Genomic DNA, 18,138 nt, shown 5'->3' with positions numbered 1-18,138 from the left:
CAATTTGTCTTCTGCTTTACTCTGCAACCCCATTTGTCTTTTCCGTTTCACTTCTCCTCCTCCCGTTTCTTTCTTTTTCATTTTCCTTACATTATTAAAATTAAAAATATATTCAAAAATAATAAATCAATATTTCCAAAATAAAGAATAAACTCTTTCTTTTTCATTTTCCTTACATTATTAAAATTAAAAATATATTCAAAAATAATAAATCAATATTTCCAAAATAAAGAATAAACTAATAAAACAAACCCCAAAATAAAAAACGTAACCTTTAAACGAAAGTGACATCCTTCAACGGATGTCAACATCCGTTTAAAAAAAAACGGATGTCGACATCCGTTTTACCTTAAACGGATGTTGACATCCGTTTTACCTTAAACGGATGTTGACATCCGTTTTACCTTAAACGGATGTTGACATCCGTTTTACCTTAAACGGATGTTGACATCCGTTGAAGGATGTTGACATCCGTTGAAGGATGTTGACATCCGTTATAGGATGTCACCTCCGTTTAAAGGTTACGTTTTTTATTTTAGGGTTTTATTTGAAGGTTTATTCGAATACGCACCTGGAGGAAGCAACACGCACTGCACCACTCCACACACTGTACCACGAGAGTGACACTGCACCACGAGAGAGACTGCTTGATAATTCTTTCCACCACCACCAACCTTTGCAACTTGTAGTATCTCACAGCGACGAAAGAAAGAGAGAAAGAAATATAATGTTAAAATGAAAGAAAATTATTTTACTCATGTACGGGGGACTAGAATAGGTTATTAGTGGAATAGGTTGTGAATGGGTAAAATTGAAAAATAATAACCCTAAAAATAAAATTTTACTTAAGGACAAAATAGTAAATGGAGGTGAAGGGAGAAAGGTGTGGTGGTGGAGAGAACAACACCCATAGAATAATAGTGATTACTGCTCAAGCTTTTCATTTCCATGCAGTAAAAGAGAGTGATAAGGGGTTAGACGTATGTACTTACATCAATTGTTTAAAAGTGAATACATATACGCATAGAAATTTGAATAAAATTATTTTAAATTAAAACTCTAATATATTAATTTAATTAAGCTATTATGGAAGGTTGCTGTAATAAAGAAATAGTATCAATACAAAAATTAAATTAAGTTAGCAAGTAGAAAAATGAATTTTTCTATCAGCGTTTTGTAATAAAACCACAAACTTATTTTATTTATAATTATTTTTGTATAACTATGATAAAAACTTTTATTTTCTTTGTTTTGTCGATGGTTTTATTTTATTAATTATATAATAATTCTTTAATAGTTTAATACTATAATACATGAATATGAGAAACAAAAAAAATATTTACATGTTTAATATTTAATTTTCATATTAATTTTATAATAATTTGTCACCATAAAACTTTGGTGAAAAATATTTCTTATTTATAGCATAATAGATTAAAGGATACGTTAGTCATTTACCTTACTTGTTCATCATTTTCTTTTTCGCTCATTGATGAGAGGATAATAAATTATTGATCTACTTCCAGTTTTACATTTTCGAGAATCAATATTACTTTATAGAAGAAAGTAATATGAATCTGCGCATTCAATTAGAGATTTACAAAGGAAATAAATGATAGAACTTATTTAATATAAAACTACATTTTTTTAGTCATGATTTCTTTTTATCACAGTGTATATTTTTGTTTTTGGAATATAAAAGGTGAGGCTAATATTTTTAACAATCCATAAATACATTAAATTTAAATTTGAATTTTAAATAAATCCATAACAAAGGAGGAACCTACTCTAAGTTTGATAAAAATGGCCACCATATAAAGATTTACAACTTGATAACTTTGAACCATGGATTTTTGTACCACACCAAAATATTTTGACCTAAAAAGATGAAAGTGGAGGACTTTAGCCAATATATAATTCATAATCAATTGATCATGACATAGAGTTTTGACTCGTGGCTCATGAACATCTCAATATGTGCTTCATCAACCTCAGTTCTTATCTTTATAAGAGCATCATGCTCCTCCATCCGAATGGAGATACTTTGACCTTCTCATTCTGCAACTTTTCTGTAAGACATTTTACCTAAACATATCATACACATAAAATTATTATAAACACACTATAACAGTAAGGATAATCCATATACAAATAACATTATAACACTTGTTTTCTATTACCTTTTCCTTAGCTACATCAATCTTAAGTTTTGCTTCTTTCACTACTTTTGCATGTCTTGAATTTTCATACTGAATATAGCTCCTTATTTTTTCTGGACATATTAAGCAAGTTGAAATACACAAAAAGGAATATCTTTTAACAGCACTTGAAATACTTACTCAGTGTTCAAAGCTTCGTCCCAAAGTTTAAACTTCTTAGACAAATCCAAATTTATAGTATCACATTTATAACCAATCCGAAGAGAAATCATTTAGAAAGTGATATGATTGCATAATCAAATCCTCTAAACGTTTCAACCATGAATCAGTTTCTTTCTTGGTTGATAAGGATGGAGACCTACACCAAAATCATTCATATGGAAACTTTAATTCAAGCATCTCAAAAAAATTTAATCACTAAGAAAACTTCAAACAAGAGTTGTAAGGATAACCCACTCTTTTTTCGAACTGTTTACGATCAATGCCAACAATCTAATGTGTTCATCCATATACATTCTTTACTGATCAATTCTTTAAAAATGGCTTCAGCTTCTCCTTTCTTGAGATCAAGAGCCTGATTATAATTACACACAAGAACAACAGTGAATAAATACTTGACAAATATATTATGAATGGCTGCAGCACCATAACTATAAAGCAAGAAGTAAGCTGGAACAATAATACCACTTTTTCAAGGCCATATAATTTAATGTAACAGAAGGAAATATCCTTCATGGTCAAAACGTTCAATTAAATGACCAAATGCAAAATCATCTAAAACTTGACTTTCAAGTTGCATGATATTGATAGAAATAATTAGTTCCAATTTGGTAACATCCCTCTATAGCATTAAAGGAATTTGCCGATTGTGATTATTCAATCAGTGAACTATTAAATGCAATTAATAAGAAAAAAACATCAGGAAAATTTGTTAACATGAAATCATACCTTTCCAAACACTCTGCAAAACTCTAAAATCTGCAACGCATTCTGAACCTCTTTTTCCTTTGCAATTGTTTTGGCACTGAGTTCATTCCAAAATTCTCACCACCATCATCTTTGGTGCAAACTTCAGTGACATTTGCATCTGAAAAATTTTCATTTCCAAGTTTCCCTAGGAGAAATGCTTCAGGCTCCTGCAAGAAATAACAAAAAAGAACACGAATCATCTCATGAAAAGTTTATCATAAATTGAAATATAAACGATTCACTCATATCATCATTAACTTATCATAAATTTGAACAGTTGAACAAGAGATCCTTTTCAACCAAATTTGTCAACCACAAGAGATTTAGCAAAAGGGACATGTAGAAAAATAGCATACCTTTATCAGATTACCCTTATTTATTGGATTTGATGTTTCTAAATTCTTCTTCATTGCAAGCATTTCTGCAACTGACTTAAAGCCAGATTCCTTGGCACTACAATATAGGGGACCAGTAGGTTGTTCACCTCGTCGCTTTCTACAAACATAACTCCTTTGTCAAAATGAACTTATGGATACAATACCAACTCAAAAAGCAAATAGAAAAAATCGAAAAGAAACCCACTGGCAAAGACTACAGTTGCAAATGCCTCGACACTTCGGGCATGTCCAATTAGCCAACTGTGCGACCTCTTCAGCATTCTCCCCGTACCTAATTCACCATAGGAAAATCGTCATTAGAGAAAACATATACATATATAACAAGTATTGTATTGTTATACTCTCTTATTCTTTGATTTTGTAGCAAGGATATCTCAGCTGACAATCAGAGCCTAATTCCTTCTAAATGTATAGCATGTTTGGAGCCCTCATTTGGAACATTTCACATTTACAAAAACAATATTAGTCATAGTATTTAGAAAATTTTAAGTTGTTCCTTGTATTGGAAGTGTGTCCAAAATTCCATTGCTTTGAAACTATAGTCGAAATACACAAAACCCAACAAAATGTGTTGTCATCTTTTTGTCTGTAGAAGGCCACAGGTATCATAAATAGGAGTAACCTACTGGAGATTTCTTTCTCAGCCGTGGTACTAAGCATATCACACTTGTATGAAAAATACAAACATCTAAAATAAATAAAAAAAACCCGAGATTTATGATGCTGACCTAGTCAAGAGGCACCTGTGGCAGTACTTAATCGGACAATTCTTTCCTTTCTTTATGTTCTTGCGGATTGCAGCAAACTTCACAGTAGAAAACCAACAAAACAAATGTGTTGGAAGAATTAAAAAATTGTAAAGTAAGAATTAAGCTTGAACAATAATATCATTTTTTATAGAATATATAATTTAATGTAACTGAAGGAGAATATCATTCATGGCCAGCTGTAAAATAATGTAAAATTTGACTAAGTTGCATGACATTGATAGAAATAAGTAGTTTCAAATTTTGTAATATCCTTTATAGCATGTAAGGAATTTGCCCAATGTAATTGTTCAATCAGTCAACTATTAAATGTAATTAATAAAAGAAATGGGGAAATATTCTTAACATGAAACCATAGCTTTCTGAATACTCCCAAAAGTTTAAAAGCTGTAAGGATTTTTCACTCACATCATCATTACCTTATCAGAAGTTAGAAAAATAACATACCTTTTTCTTACCACTTTTGTTTGATAGATTTAATGTTTCTGAAGTCTTCTTAATTGCAAACATTTCTGCAGCTGACTTAAAATCATATCCTTTGGCACTTTGATATAGAGTACCTGACAGAAAACAAGATATTTTTGTGTGATTTCTTTATATATTAATTCTTGCAAAACAATGGATCTTTGGATGATGTTGCAAATTAAAAAAAAAGGCTTTGCCATAGACATGACAAAAAAAAGGCCTTGAGCTCCTCTATGCCTTCCACTTTTCTCTCACACACACACACATATATATATATATATATATATATATATATATATATATATATATATATATATATATATATATATATATATATATATATATATATATATATATATATCTTTGATACGATGCGTATGATTAGTGGGACAATAGCACTAAATCTAGTTGAGATTTCTTCCTTTAACAGTTGTGCTAAGTATATCACACTTTTATAAAAAATACAAACATCTAAAATAAGAAAAGAAAACATCCACGGGACCATTCAATCAAAACTTCAATGCACAAAGTAACATATGTTGAGAAAAGAGAACAAAAATATGATTTAGAAAGAGAGAAAACAAATACCATTGGAAGCAAGCTGAACCCATTGCCACCACCATTCAGCACAAATATGAACCTTAGATGAAAAAGCAGTGACCGAGTTGAGTGCTGAGTTGGAAGCGAGTTGATGGTGAAGAGGAAAGAATCGGTGATCTACAGTAGCTTCATTCGACATTGCAGTTGCTCTGTTAATAGCGTTTTCGTTGTTATCACACAAAAATTTATTTTTATTGGTAAGAGGTTTCCATCTTTATACAGCCATTGCAGAGAAATGTTATCACCCATGTGTCCTCCAATAAAATGCTTCCATAATTATACAGCCATGCACCGATGTCCCGTCCAATAGGGTGCCTCCTTAATGACATACCACGTGATGTCCATTTTATTTTTTATACACCGATGTCCAGTCCATTAAAGTACCGCTTACTGAGATATTATCTATTTTATTTATCATGTTTTATATATTTTATATTGTTAATATATTTTATCTCATATTATTTTTTTTTAAATCATTATTTTACTCTTCTAAATATCAATAAAGTATTAAAAAATGTATGTTTTATATTATAATATTTAACGGTTAGTAGAGAATATATATTTATGTATAATTATTCTTTATTTTATTTTCTTAGGTAATCAATTAATTTAATTATACAGCACCGATGTCTCGTTTAATAGAGTGGCTCCTTAAGGAGATATTGTTCCATTTTATTTATTATGTTTTATATAATTTATATTGTTATTAAATTTTTTAAATCATTATTTTGAACATTTATTTCTAATGTTTTAAACTTTTCATTTTGAAAAATCATAATAGATAGATTCTAATATAATTAAAAAGTACAATATATATTGTAAGAGGTTAATTTTAAATCTTTTTAATTATTAAAATTTGTTTCATTATACAGACTCTAGTAAAGAAAACATGAGACTTATAGTGTAATTTCTCTTATTTATAATAGGTATACAGTAATGAAAATAAATACAAATGAATGAATAGATAGTAAAAATTGTAATTTCCAAAAATATTTTGAAATCATAATTTTAAACATGGGATGGTTTTCTGTTACTTTTTCATCCATTTTTATATACTTTTTGTTTACTTTTTCATTAATGTATTTAAATAAGAGAATGTGAATGAAATATATGATTTTGTGATATGAAAAATTATACTTCCTTAAAAAAAATTAATTTCAATCTAATAATTGAAAATAAATAACATTTAATCTCTTATAATTTATTGTATAAGAAGAAGTTTGGAAGATATAAGGTGAAACTTAAAGAATTATTTGTATGGAATTGTTATATCTATAACTTGGAATGCATCACGTTTAAAATTGTATTATAGTTAATCTTGTTGTATATATTTGTGATGCACTCTTTTTTATATGTGTATGTTGTTCTAAAGAGGTTTTAATAAGACATCTAATTAATAACACAATATTTTATCATGTGATTATGTTATAATTATTCTACTCACATATGTTCACTCTAGTTAAACATGATAAGGAAGCTTCATCATCTGGGATGATCCCTCCCATAACTTCATTAAATTAAAAGTTTGGATAAGGAAGGTTCATCGACTAATATTATCCCTTCCATAACTTCATGAATTCAAAGTTTGGGTAAGGAACCTTCATCAAATAAGATGATCTCTCCAATAATTATATTGAATTAAAGGTTTGGGTAGGGAAACTTTATTATTCGAGATGATCTCTCCCAGAACTTAATTGAATTAAAAGTTTAGGTAAGGAAGCTTCATTCACTAAGATGATCCCTCTTATAACTTCAATGAATTTAAAATTCCTTAACTTTATTAAAAGTTGGGATGTTTCATGAGTTGAGCTGATCCCTCCCATAATTTTACTTTATTTTTTCAAGACTCTACATCTTAATTTTATTTAAAAAGATGAAGGAACTTTGTTCATGGCATGCTTGGCCGACATCATTTAAATGACTTGTGAGAGTTTAGTTGAAAATTCTTTCTGTTAAAACATATGCAAAGTGTAAGTGAAAATGAGAAATTTAAAAGAGACAAAATAATTGTACAAGTTTGAAATTTGTGAAAGAGTTTGATTGGTTCTACATCTGATCCCTTGGTATACTCGTATTGAGAGAAAAAAATTTAAATTAAAGAAGAATATTTTATCTGTAGACAATTCTCTTAGTGTATTACACAAGCTTATTGACATCATAAACAATAAGTCGATGTTAGATGTCATTGGCAACTAGTTGTAGTTTTCCTCAAGGATGTTATGTAGTTTTTCTCCTTTCACAAGTATCTCCCCAACCATCAACCTCGGTGTTATGAATTTTCATTGTTATATAAGTATATCCCAAAACATTCAATTTTTCATAATTCATGGACATAACATGTTGTTATGGACATCAACTATTATATAAAAAAGCTTGCATAGTTGTTATCCCTTGAGATTTGTTATTTTCGTTTTATGCATAATTGTTTGTTTCATTTCCTTCTCTAATTATTTATAATTGTCAAACCAACTCATATGATGTGATTACTATGTAATACCATTGATGATAATTGTTGCTTAAACTCATATTACAACTAGTTTTGAAAGAGTAATAATTATTGAATCAATTACTTTTGAAACTTAGTTTTTGTATATTAATTAAAATGGTTGTCTTGAATTATTGAATCAATTTCTTCTATTATTACATTTACGAGAATTAATATTAATTTATAGAAGGAAGCAATATCGATATGCACATTTAAAGTAGAAACACAGCAGTAAATTGGTTGTTCTTTTTTATTATTGGTTCAGAAAAAAATACAGTTTTCAAAGAAAAAGATGCCATTGAAGTTTTATTATAAACGCAGAGCAGTAAATTGGTTGTTCTTTTATTGGTTCAGAAAAAATGCAGTTTTCAATGAAAAAAAGATGCTATTGAAAAAGATGAATACAGTTGGCAATAGAAAAAACCCTAGAAATTGCAGAGAGGTTTCGTCTACTACCTTTCTTTCATATTCATCCTATTGGTTCAGAAAAGAGGCAAAGAAAAACAGTTTTCAAAGAAATCAATATTTATTGAAAAGCTAATCATTCTGCAGAAATACAAATATCAAGCAAAATTGTTTGATAGCCCATGGTCCCTGTTGAGCTCATTGGTTCAAAAAAGAGGCAAAAAGAAAACGTTTCAACAAAAACAAGATTCATTGAAAAGATAAACCTGCTGTGATCGGAGACACAGTGCTTCCACCTGATATTGCAGACAGCTTTGCTCATAACTGTCCAAAGATGTAATAAAACATAAATATGAACATTTCAATTTCTTTTAAATTATGTATCCACTATTTTTTTTCCTTAAATGATCGGAGACACAGTGCTTATATTAAAAATGAAGTATATGATAAATTTCTAACAGAAGAGATCTATTTTATTAAATTTGCTTATATTTGAACTCACTTATTTAAAATAAAAATCATAAAAAAGGTATATTGCTACATACTTCTAATAATGGATTATATGGTTATGGAAAATAGTAACACTAAGTCGTATATTGCTAACATTTGATCAAGACAAAATATCTAGAATTCTTCTTATTGTTACTATTAGAAATATTCAGAATACATGATCACTTTTCAATGAATATATCATATAGTACATCTAACTAGTTAAATAAAAAAAATACAACTGTAAATAGTAATTAAATTACAAAAAAAATCATTTCATTTCGTATTCCACTAAAATAAAATACAAAAAAATTATATACAATGATTACAGTAATGAAGGTCCCTTGAGTCCAAAAACAAAGGAGATTTCCACCGAAACCTACAAAAATAAAAAATGATATCATGTCAAAAAGAATCTTAACAAAATATTATTATTAGTAGATAAATTTACAAGAGTCTCATCATTAATACAATACCATTACTCCACTGAAAGAAGACCCATATGGAATGAGGGTTTTTGCCAGCATTATGCTATTAAGAACAATTAACATTAAACATAAACTCCTACAAACTTTTTTGAGAATTGAGACTCTTAAGTCTTTTAGCCCTGCAACCAAGGTAGAAAAGAAACATGTGATTCAATAGCTGTGGCTTAGTCTACAAATAAAAACATCCAAATAGGACATTAAAAATTCACCATCATGTTCATTGACAAAATATAAGCAATTCAATTTCAAATATGATGTAAAGTATCTGAAATCACAACAACAATTCACTCAAGTTTAAGAAAACAACTCACCTTGAAGATATATATTTATCAATCTCGTCCTTCTCTGGAAGACCGTAAACAAACCAGGTTTCTTCAGGTAAAGTAGCAGTTTCATCTTGTATCTTCATATCTGCATTGATGCTTTCTTTTAGAAAACTTGCTAATTCCCTAGTCAAAATGGTATCATCAATCAGACAAATTGAGCTCATAAATTTTGAGAATTACCTTGCAGCAGAAGAACCGATTCGTCATTGTAACTTTGTAACTTCCAAAATGTCATCCCATTGTTGTCCACAAACTCTGGATTGATTCTCGTAGCATCACATCCATTTTTGTCTTTAACATAAGAAAAACAATTGTCAACCCTTACAATAGCATAAACATTAAAACTAGTAACATATAAAACAATATGTATCCAAACTTTCCATTTTGACCTAGTTAAGTGCGTTAATTTATTTAAGAAACAAAATTACCTTCACAGACTCTGTTTTCTGTTTTTACCACATTAACAACATTTATTTCTTTATTAAACCAAGACCTACCTAGATGTTTAACCTTAACATCTATTAAGAAACAATTAATCATGTCATACATTTTTCACCTGTGCTCTTTAACCTTAACATCTCAATGTGTGCTTCGTCAACCTCAGTTCTTATCTTTATATGAGCATCATGCTCCTCCCCTGGAATGGAGGACACTTTGGCATTCTCATTCTGCAACTTTTGTCCAAGACACTTTATCTGTACATATCATACACACAGAATTATTATGAACCGTAACAGCAAGGATAATCCATATACAAAGAGCATCATAAGACCTTGTTTTATATTACCTTTTCTTTAGCTGCAGCAATCTTAAGTTTTGTCTCTTTCGCTGCTTTTGCATGCCTTGAATTTTCGTCCTGAATATAACTCCTTAGTTTTCTGGACATATTAAGCAAGTTTCCCACCACTTTAATTGATATTAAGACAACAAAAGTAAGAAAAAAAAAAGAAAAGAAAGATGAAGTGGTGAAAGTAATAAAACAAAAGAAGAATACACAAAATGGAACATTTTTTTAACAGTACTTACTGAGTGTTCAAAGCTTCGTCACAAAGAAGAGTCATCAGTTTAAACTTTTTACACAAATCCAATTTATAGTATCCACTGATGCCTTCTTGAAACCAATCCACAGGAAAATCATTTAGATGATATGATTGCATAATCAAATCCTCTAAATGTTTCAACCATGAATTAGTTTCATTCTTGGTTGAGAAGGATGGAGACCTACACCAAAATAATCCACATGGAAACTTTAATTCAAGCATCTCAAAAAAATTTAATCACTGAGAAAACTCCAAATAAGAGTTGTAAGGGATAACTCACTCTTTTTTCGAATTGCTTGCAATCAATTCCAACAATCTAATGTGAAATTGAATCAGTGAGGAATTATGTTCATCCATACTTTCATCACTGATCAATTCTTTAAAAATGGCTTTAGCTTCTCCTTCCTCGAGATCAAGAGCCTGATTAAAATTACACACAGGAATAACAGTGAAGAAACACTTAATTAATATATTATGAATGGTTGCAACACCATAACTATAAAGCAAGAATTAAGCTTGAACAATAATACCATTTTTTCTAGGGTATATAATTTAATGTAACAGAAGGGAATATCATTCATGGTCAAAACGTTCAATTAAATGACCAACTGCAAAATCATCTAAAATTTGACTTTCAAGTTGCGTGATATTGACAGAAATAATTAGTTCCAATTTGGTAACATCCCCTTATAGCATTAAAGGAATTTGCCGATCGTGATTATTCAATCAGGGAACTATTAAATGCAATTAATTAGAAAAACCATCAGGAAAATTTGTTAACACGAAACCATACCTTTCCAAACACTCTGCAAAACTCTAAAATCTGCAACGCATTCCCAACCTCTTTGGGTGGTAACTCGATGCCAAATATTTCTTTTAACTCCATGCCGGGTGGCAAAAGAATTTCCTCTGCAATTGCTTTGCTCTCTAAGTTCATTCCAAAATTCTCACCACCATCATCTTTGGTGCAAACTGCAGTGACATTTGCATCTGAAAAATTTTCATTTCCAAGTTCCCCTGAGAGAAATACTTCAGGCTCCTGCAAGAAATAACAAAAAAGAACACGAACCATCTCATGAAAAGTTTATCATAAATTGAAATATAAACACATTCACTCATATCATCATTAACTTATCATGAATTCGCACAGTTAAACAAGGGATCCTTTTCAACCAAATCTGTCAACCACAAGAGAATTAGCAAAGGGGACAGGTAGAAAAATAGCATACCTTTATCAGATTACCCTCATTTAATGGATTTGATGTTTCTAAATTCTTCTTCATTGCAAGCATTTCTGCAACTGACTTAAAGCCAGATTCCTTGGCACTACGATACAGGGGACCAGTAGGCTGTTCACCTCGTCGCTTTCTACAAACATAACTCCTTTATCAGAATGAACTCATGGATACACTACCAACTCAAAAAGCAAATAGAAAACATCAAAAAGAAACCCACTGGCAAAGACTACAGTTGCAAATGCCTCGACACTTCGGACATGTCCAATTAGCCAACTGTTCAACCTCTTCAGCGTTCTCTCCATACCTAATTTACCACAGGAAAATCGTCATTGGAGAAAACATATACATATATACAAGTATTGTATTGTTATACTTCCGATTCTTTCATTTTGTACCAAGGATATCTCAGCTGACAATCAGAGTCTAATTCCTTCTAAATGTATAGAATGTTTGGACCCCAAATTTGGAACATTTCACATTTACAAAAACAATATTAGTCATAGTTTTTAGGAAAATTTAAGTTGTTCCTTGCATTGGACGTGTGTCCCAAATTCCATTGCTTTGCATCTATAGTTGAAACACACAAAAACCACCAAAATGTGTTGTCTTTTTTCCTTACAAGGACACAGGTATCCAGCATAATAAACAATCTTACTCAAGGTAAGCAGAACCACTATAGACAACAACTGTTTCATGGTCCTACCCTGTTCTCACAAGATATAGTATCTCATGAGGGATACCAGCGACCTGGTACAAGACAAGATATTTTTGATATTTCTTTGTATACTCTTGCAAAACAATGGATCTTTGTATGGTGTTGCAAATTAAAAAAGGTTTTCCCATAAACATGACCAAAAACAAGACCTTGAGCTCCTCTATGCCCTTCCACTGTTCCCATATCTTCATATATATCTTTGCTATGCTGCATATGATAGGAAGGAATATAGCAGTAACCTACTTGAGATTTCTTCCTCAACAGTGGTGCCAAGCATATCACACTTCTATGAAAAATACAAACATCTAAAATAAAAAATAAAAAAAAAAACCCAAGGTTGCAGTAACCTACTTGAGATTTCTTCCCTTTCTTTAAGTTCTTGCAGGTTGCAGCAAAATTCTCCTTCTTTTGCCGGCACTTCACAGTCGAAAACCAACAAAACAAATGTGTTATCATCCAAATGTACCACAAAATCAAGAAACAAACTGAACAACAAAGTGTAATAAAAAAAAATCACCACACTCCAACATGCAACATGAAAAATTAGACATCACATAAGTAAAAAAGAGAATTAATAAAATACTTGATGACAAGATTTTCCAGTTCCACCAATTTGAAGGGGAGGACTGGCCACAACATCCTCGGAGTTCTTAGTCTGAGCAGAAGATAATCTCACGTCCATTTTGAGTAGGAGAAAGGAATTCTCTCTTTGAATGCTGAGTTGAAGGGAGTAGCAAAGGAAGGACGGCTGGTTTGGAATTTTGAGAGTGTCCTTCCGTCTCTCTCTATATATAGTTAAAAAAAACTTTATTAATTGCGGCAATGAATATATTGATTTTTTTTATCAACCTATAAATGTATTAAAGCTAAATCTGAACAATTTTCTGAAGATGTTATTCTAATTTACTAAACGTAGTCTACTAAATGCCAAGTGAATTACAATGGAAATTAGCCATAGCTTTAGATTCTAAAACCAACACAGACTGTGATCCCAAAAAAGCCTGAGACAATACAAAAGTATTTAGTAGAATCTCAAATGCTGAGACAACACAAAAAGAAGCTTGAAAAAGAGGTATAAATGCTAAGGATAAGAATAGAAGTTATAAGCTTAAGATGAGGTAAAGTCCATGATATACCTCCAAATGAACATAAATGGAGTTTTAAATTAAATAAATAGTAACAAATGAATAAAAAAAGACCAGGGAACATAACGTGATTAAAAGAGCTAACAATACAGAGAGAGGTGATAGTGTGTGCACAAGAGAAGAGATGAACCAGCAAAATAAGTTATGCATCCTATTCTACTAATTTACTAATTTTTTGTTTAAATTAAAATTAGAAAAATTACTAATGAGTAATAGTACAATTGATTGGTTAACTAATGCAAATTTGACAATCATACTTCGACAAGGATCAATTGTAGAACAGGAGAATTTCTATTCGTATTCCTCAACAGTGAAGCAAGACAGACAAAATGATGTCTCAAAACTGAAGAACATATCACAGGCTACTTTAGAAGAATGTTTAAATTCCATTATCAACAAGTTCATGCAGTGGCAATCTAATGGTCTAGCTAATGCTGCCAGTGTGGATGAAGATTGTTAAGAGTCTGTAGTATGAAAAAAGATTCACATGCAATCCCCTAATAGTTTAAGTTTATTTTATGGTTGGTTAATGACAAATATATCATTATGTATTAAGAAGGATTCAGTTTTGACCATGTTCAGAACCAAATCACCCTAAATTTAAGTAGCAAATTGGTTCAAGTACTGTGTTGTGTTTCATTTCAAACACAAGCAGAGAACAGAGAGAAATAAATGTTACTTTTATGTTTTATGTATTTCCTAAAAGTATGAAAATGGAGTAATAATATACAAAAAATAAAAGCACCTAATTGACTATTCACTAATTCAAATAACATACATGGTCATATAAGAATATTTGTTTTCATGTCTCATCCAAATGCTGCTCATCTCCATAGCAATATCTGGTAAAATCACTCTTCACCTGTAAAATCACAGACAACACATGATAGATTTAATGTTCAAAGCCACCGAGGTTCGACACACAAGCAGCGGGTAGAATGGAATGATTAGAGGGAAAACTTGAACTAATGTTAATAGAAAACAAAACAAATTGAAAAGTATGGATGAACTTGATATTGAATGTATAAAATGACTATTTATAGGAATGAACTATTTGCTTGGTATGTACACCTATATGTTGTTGACAATTTTAGCATGATCCATGGACACTACACAAAAATGAACTCTGTACTACAAGTTTTGTTTAACCAATATATTAGTTCAGAATAAAAAAGATAATGTGGCAGAAACAATTAACAAACATGTTTAATCTTGTTAAAATCCTGCAACTGAGGTTAATTGACATTTCATATCGGTTTGACTCGTGCATAGCACACAATTCAACCACTGAGCCTTTTAGACTATACATCCAAATGTGACCATTTTAGATAACACATTATGAGTAATTTAAATTGAAACCAACAATGACGGTAAGAATTAATCTACAATGAGATTACCTGTTTAAGAATTGGAGTTGCACATGTTTCCCACAAGCTTTGAGCATTTGAATATGTGAAGCATGATGGCATGAGTTTTGCATACTGCAAAACAGATGGCACAATGACAGGATATAAACAATACGAAGAGTACGTGACCCACACGATCATTCAATCAAAACATTAATGCACCAAGAGAAACATGAAACAACTGTTAGGACTCAAATAGTCTAGTCTCATACTGTTTAAACATACTAGATGACATTTACACTACATTTTGATAATAACATTCATGATTAAGTTTTGAAGTAACAACAGAGTTAAACCACATATCCTCCTCTTGTTTGAACATATGCTTTGGAACTTGCTAAATCAATTAAAAAACTTAATGAATTTATATTATATAATCTTCTATAAGACAAAAACAGCATGTCGCTGGTGTATATAATTTGTTTTTATCAATAAGTATTATCCAGCATTCAATAGTCTGTTTTTGAGAAGGATTTACTTTTTGGTAAGATTTTAATAAAATAAGATGAATATTTTTAAGTGCTTTAATTTAAAATTGTAAATGGCAATAATATAACACATTAAAGGAAAAATATTACACGTTATCCCTAAGACACTTACATTAATTTCCTCTTTTGATAAATCCAGCATATATCAACAAACCAGAGATGTACATAAGCAGTCTAACAAGAAAGAATAAAGCTATTTGGAGTAACTTTTTACAAGAATATGAAAGATTACAAGAACATCCGCTTCAACTTTCTAACAATCAAACATTTGTTTCAGTACCCATTATCAAATGTCTTACCATGAATACAATCTATGTAATTCAATTTCCCAGAAGTACACTAGCTACTTCAAAAGAAAGTAATGCCAACAGTATTAGCTGATAAAGCTAAAGAAAGAAAATCTGATAAAAAAAATTAAGGAAATTTCCAAATCCAAATCACATTTAGACAACACATCAGGTGTTCCATTGGCTTCTCCCAAATGTGTGAATTCTTTCAAAGTAATGGTAGGATGATACACATTTCCATTCATTTGACAAACATTATAAGAATAAAATGTTCATAAAAGAGTATTTTTTACACTTTTAAGAAAATAAAATAGAGTAAAAAGTAAAGAAGGATAGTGTCAAATGAATGTAAAAAATTTGCGTCAAAGTATCATTTTTTCATTCTTTTAAACTACAGCTTCCTTTGAATCAAACTTTCAACAACAACATTTAGCTAGTTTGAAACCTATGTCTTAAGGACGACTATCAAAGGTGCATGAATTCTTTTAAACTACTGCTTCCTTTGAATTAGACTTTCAACCACAATATTTAGCTGGTTTTGAAACCTATGTTTTATTTAAGGAGGACTATCAAAGGTAGCAGACAGTATGGGACTTTACAACACACATCCCCACAGGGGAATGATGTCTGATAAACTGGGCAATCCTACTAGAGTAAGTAATATTCCATCTTAAAACAGATTCGTATTAACCAAAGAAGTTGCCCCCACATACATATAAGTTGCACTGAAAGACTTGATGTATGCAATGTGGGACTTCTAAACATTTCTCTTATAACTTGTGCTGTTAGCTTTTACATCAGACTTTTGATTTAAATTTGTCAACAAGTGAAGTTTACAAGTAGACTTTATTGGACAAACTCAATTCGTTTTAACAGGTTTCTTCCATTATAAATATTTAAGACTGAATTTAATTCAAACACCACCAAAGTGCTTATAGGTGTTTATGATGCAAGCATTTGCAACAAGTTATTTCTATTATTGAAAATAAATTAAAAATAAGGTGTTACACTTGGGATGTAAGTTTAAGTGTAAGTTGTCTTGATAACTCATTATGAGGAGATAAACTGAAAATAGTTTATTAACCTACTTATAAATCGTTTCAAACATTTACACAAATGCAAACACTCTAATTTCCAAAAAAATAATATTTTTACCAGAAATGGAAACACCTTTGTATAAGTTGTCTTTACAGTATCAAATTTAGAAAATTTATTTTCATAAATTACAAATAACACCTATTAGGTCAGACCAATAGACCTTTCATAATTACTATTATTATTAAACTACAGCTTTTATGTGCATGCTCTAAATTTCTTACCAATTTTATGAACTATTCTGAGTTGAGAAGGCCAATCATGATCTTATGAACTTGAGTGAGTTAATATAAACCCTAACAGTAAATTACTTCTTCCAAACTCATCATAGGTATGGTCTGATTCAGTTCATATGTTGAGAAAAGAAGAACAGAAATATGGTTTCCAATGAGTGAAAACAAATACCATAGGAACCAAGATGAACCGATTGCGACCACCATGCGGCACAAGTATGAAACCCAGATGAACAAGCAGTGACCGACTTTAGCGCTGAGTCTGGAGCGAGTTGAATGGTGAAGAATAAAGAACCGGCCGGAGGGGACAGTCGCATCATCGGACATTGCAGAGATGTTGCTCTGTTAATAGCTTCAGCTTTCCTTCCTTCTTCTCTCAAAGAATTGTTATCATACAGAACTTTATTATATTTGGTAACAGGTTTCCATAATTATACTGAAAGTACCAGAATGAATACAAATGAATATATTTTATTGTTTTACATAAACTTTGTAAAATTAAAAATTATATACCAATTTTTTAATTGAAAACTGTTATATACAAAACATTTTTTAAAAATAAAAGTTATACTTTTTTTTCTTCTATCCATTTTTTATTCTTTGGTTCTTTCATGACTGTATTTAATTATATTACTTTATATATAAATAGGATATATTTTTTGGTGATTCCTTTTCTAATTTTACTCTCTTAATTATTATTTTTAAAATTTAAATAAGCAATAATAATAAATAAATCTATTGTAACTATTTTTTTTAATTCAAATAACTATTCATTATAAAAGAATTATTTATTTACTCTTTTATTATTTTAGTAATTATTTTTTTAAAATTTTAAAAATATTTACACAATATTACATATAATATTTTTATTTCAATAAATAAAATTATTTTATCTATAATTACATCAATAATTATATACAAATTTTATTTTATCAATTTT

General features: G+C 30.1%; 2 protein-coding genes across 2 annotated transcripts; both read right to left on the bottom strand.

The window, feature by feature from the left end:
* Positions 1 to 2,339: 2,339 nt before the first annotated feature.
* Positions 2,340 to 5,578, bottom strand: LOC148198955 (uncharacterized). The gene is made up of 8 exons (XM_088114166.1): positions 5,347 to 5,578; positions 4,741 to 4,853; positions 4,255 to 4,331; positions 3,711 to 3,797; positions 3,485 to 3,623; positions 3,108 to 3,295; positions 2,616 to 2,733; positions 2,340 to 2,517 (listed from the first exon to the last, which is right to left on the bottom strand). The coding sequence occupies exons 1-6, from the start codon at positions 5,495 to 5,497 to the stop codon at positions 3,131 to 3,133; spliced, it is 732 nt and encodes a 243-aa protein (XP_087970292.1). The 5' UTR covers positions 5,498 to 5,578; the 3' UTR covers positions 2,340 to 2,517; positions 2,616 to 2,733; positions 3,108 to 3,130.
* A 3,275-nt stretch (positions 5,579 to 8,853) lies between these two features.
* Positions 8,854 to 17,618, bottom strand: LOC148198954 (uncharacterized). The gene is made up of 14 exons (XM_088113751.1): positions 17,371 to 17,618; positions 15,087 to 15,170; positions 13,128 to 13,329; positions 12,870 to 12,961; positions 12,047 to 12,139; positions 11,821 to 11,959; positions 11,385 to 11,630; positions 10,872 to 11,011; positions 10,578 to 10,772; positions 10,339 to 10,429; positions 10,099 to 10,246; positions 9,732 to 9,842; positions 9,537 to 9,636; positions 8,854 to 9,344 (listed from the first exon to the last, which is right to left on the bottom strand). Exons 1-14 carry the CDS (start codon positions 17,523 to 17,525, stop codon positions 9,302 to 9,304), a joined length of 1,839 nt encoding a protein of 612 aa, XP_087969877.1. The 5' UTR covers positions 17,526 to 17,618; the 3' UTR covers positions 8,854 to 9,301.
* Positions 17,619 to 18,138: the final 520 nt, after the last annotated feature.

This window comes from Vigna umbellata, chromosome 4 (genome assembly GCF_029865625.1).
Source record: "Vigna umbellata cultivar VRB3 chromosome 4, Vumbellata_1.0, whole genome shotgun sequence".
Taxonomy (NCBI): domain Eukaryota; kingdom Viridiplantae; phylum Streptophyta; class Magnoliopsida; order Fabales; family Fabaceae; genus Vigna; species Vigna umbellata.
This window is presented reverse-complemented; position numbering and strand designations above follow the sequence as displayed.

Bases quoted from the DNA above. Each gene is read 5' to 3' on its own strand.
- LOC148198955 (XM_088114166.1), bottom strand. From the start codon at position 5,497: ATGTCGAATGAAGCTACTGTAGATCACCGATTCTTTCCTCTTCACCAT. The intron at 4,854-5,346 runs GTATTTGTTTTC...GTTTTCTGTCAG, and splicing joins GGTTCAGCTTGCTTCCAATG to GTACTCTATATCAAAGTGCC. The intron at 3,624-3,710 runs GTGGGTTTCTTT...TTATGTTTGTAG, and splicing joins TGCAACTGTAGTCTTTGCCA to AAAGCGACGAGGTGAACAAC.
- LOC148198954 (XM_088113751.1), bottom strand. From the start codon at position 17,525: ATGTCCGATGATGCGACTGTCCCCTCCGGCCGGTTCTTTATTCTTCAC. The intron at 10,430-10,577 runs GTAAGTACTGTT...TAATATGTCCAG, and splicing joins GACGAAGCTTTGAACACTCA to AAAACTAAGGAGTTATATTC. The intron at 10,247-10,338 runs GTAATATAAAAC...TGATATGTACAG, and splicing joins TTGCTGCAGCTAAAGAAAAG to ATAAAGTGTCTTGGACAAAA.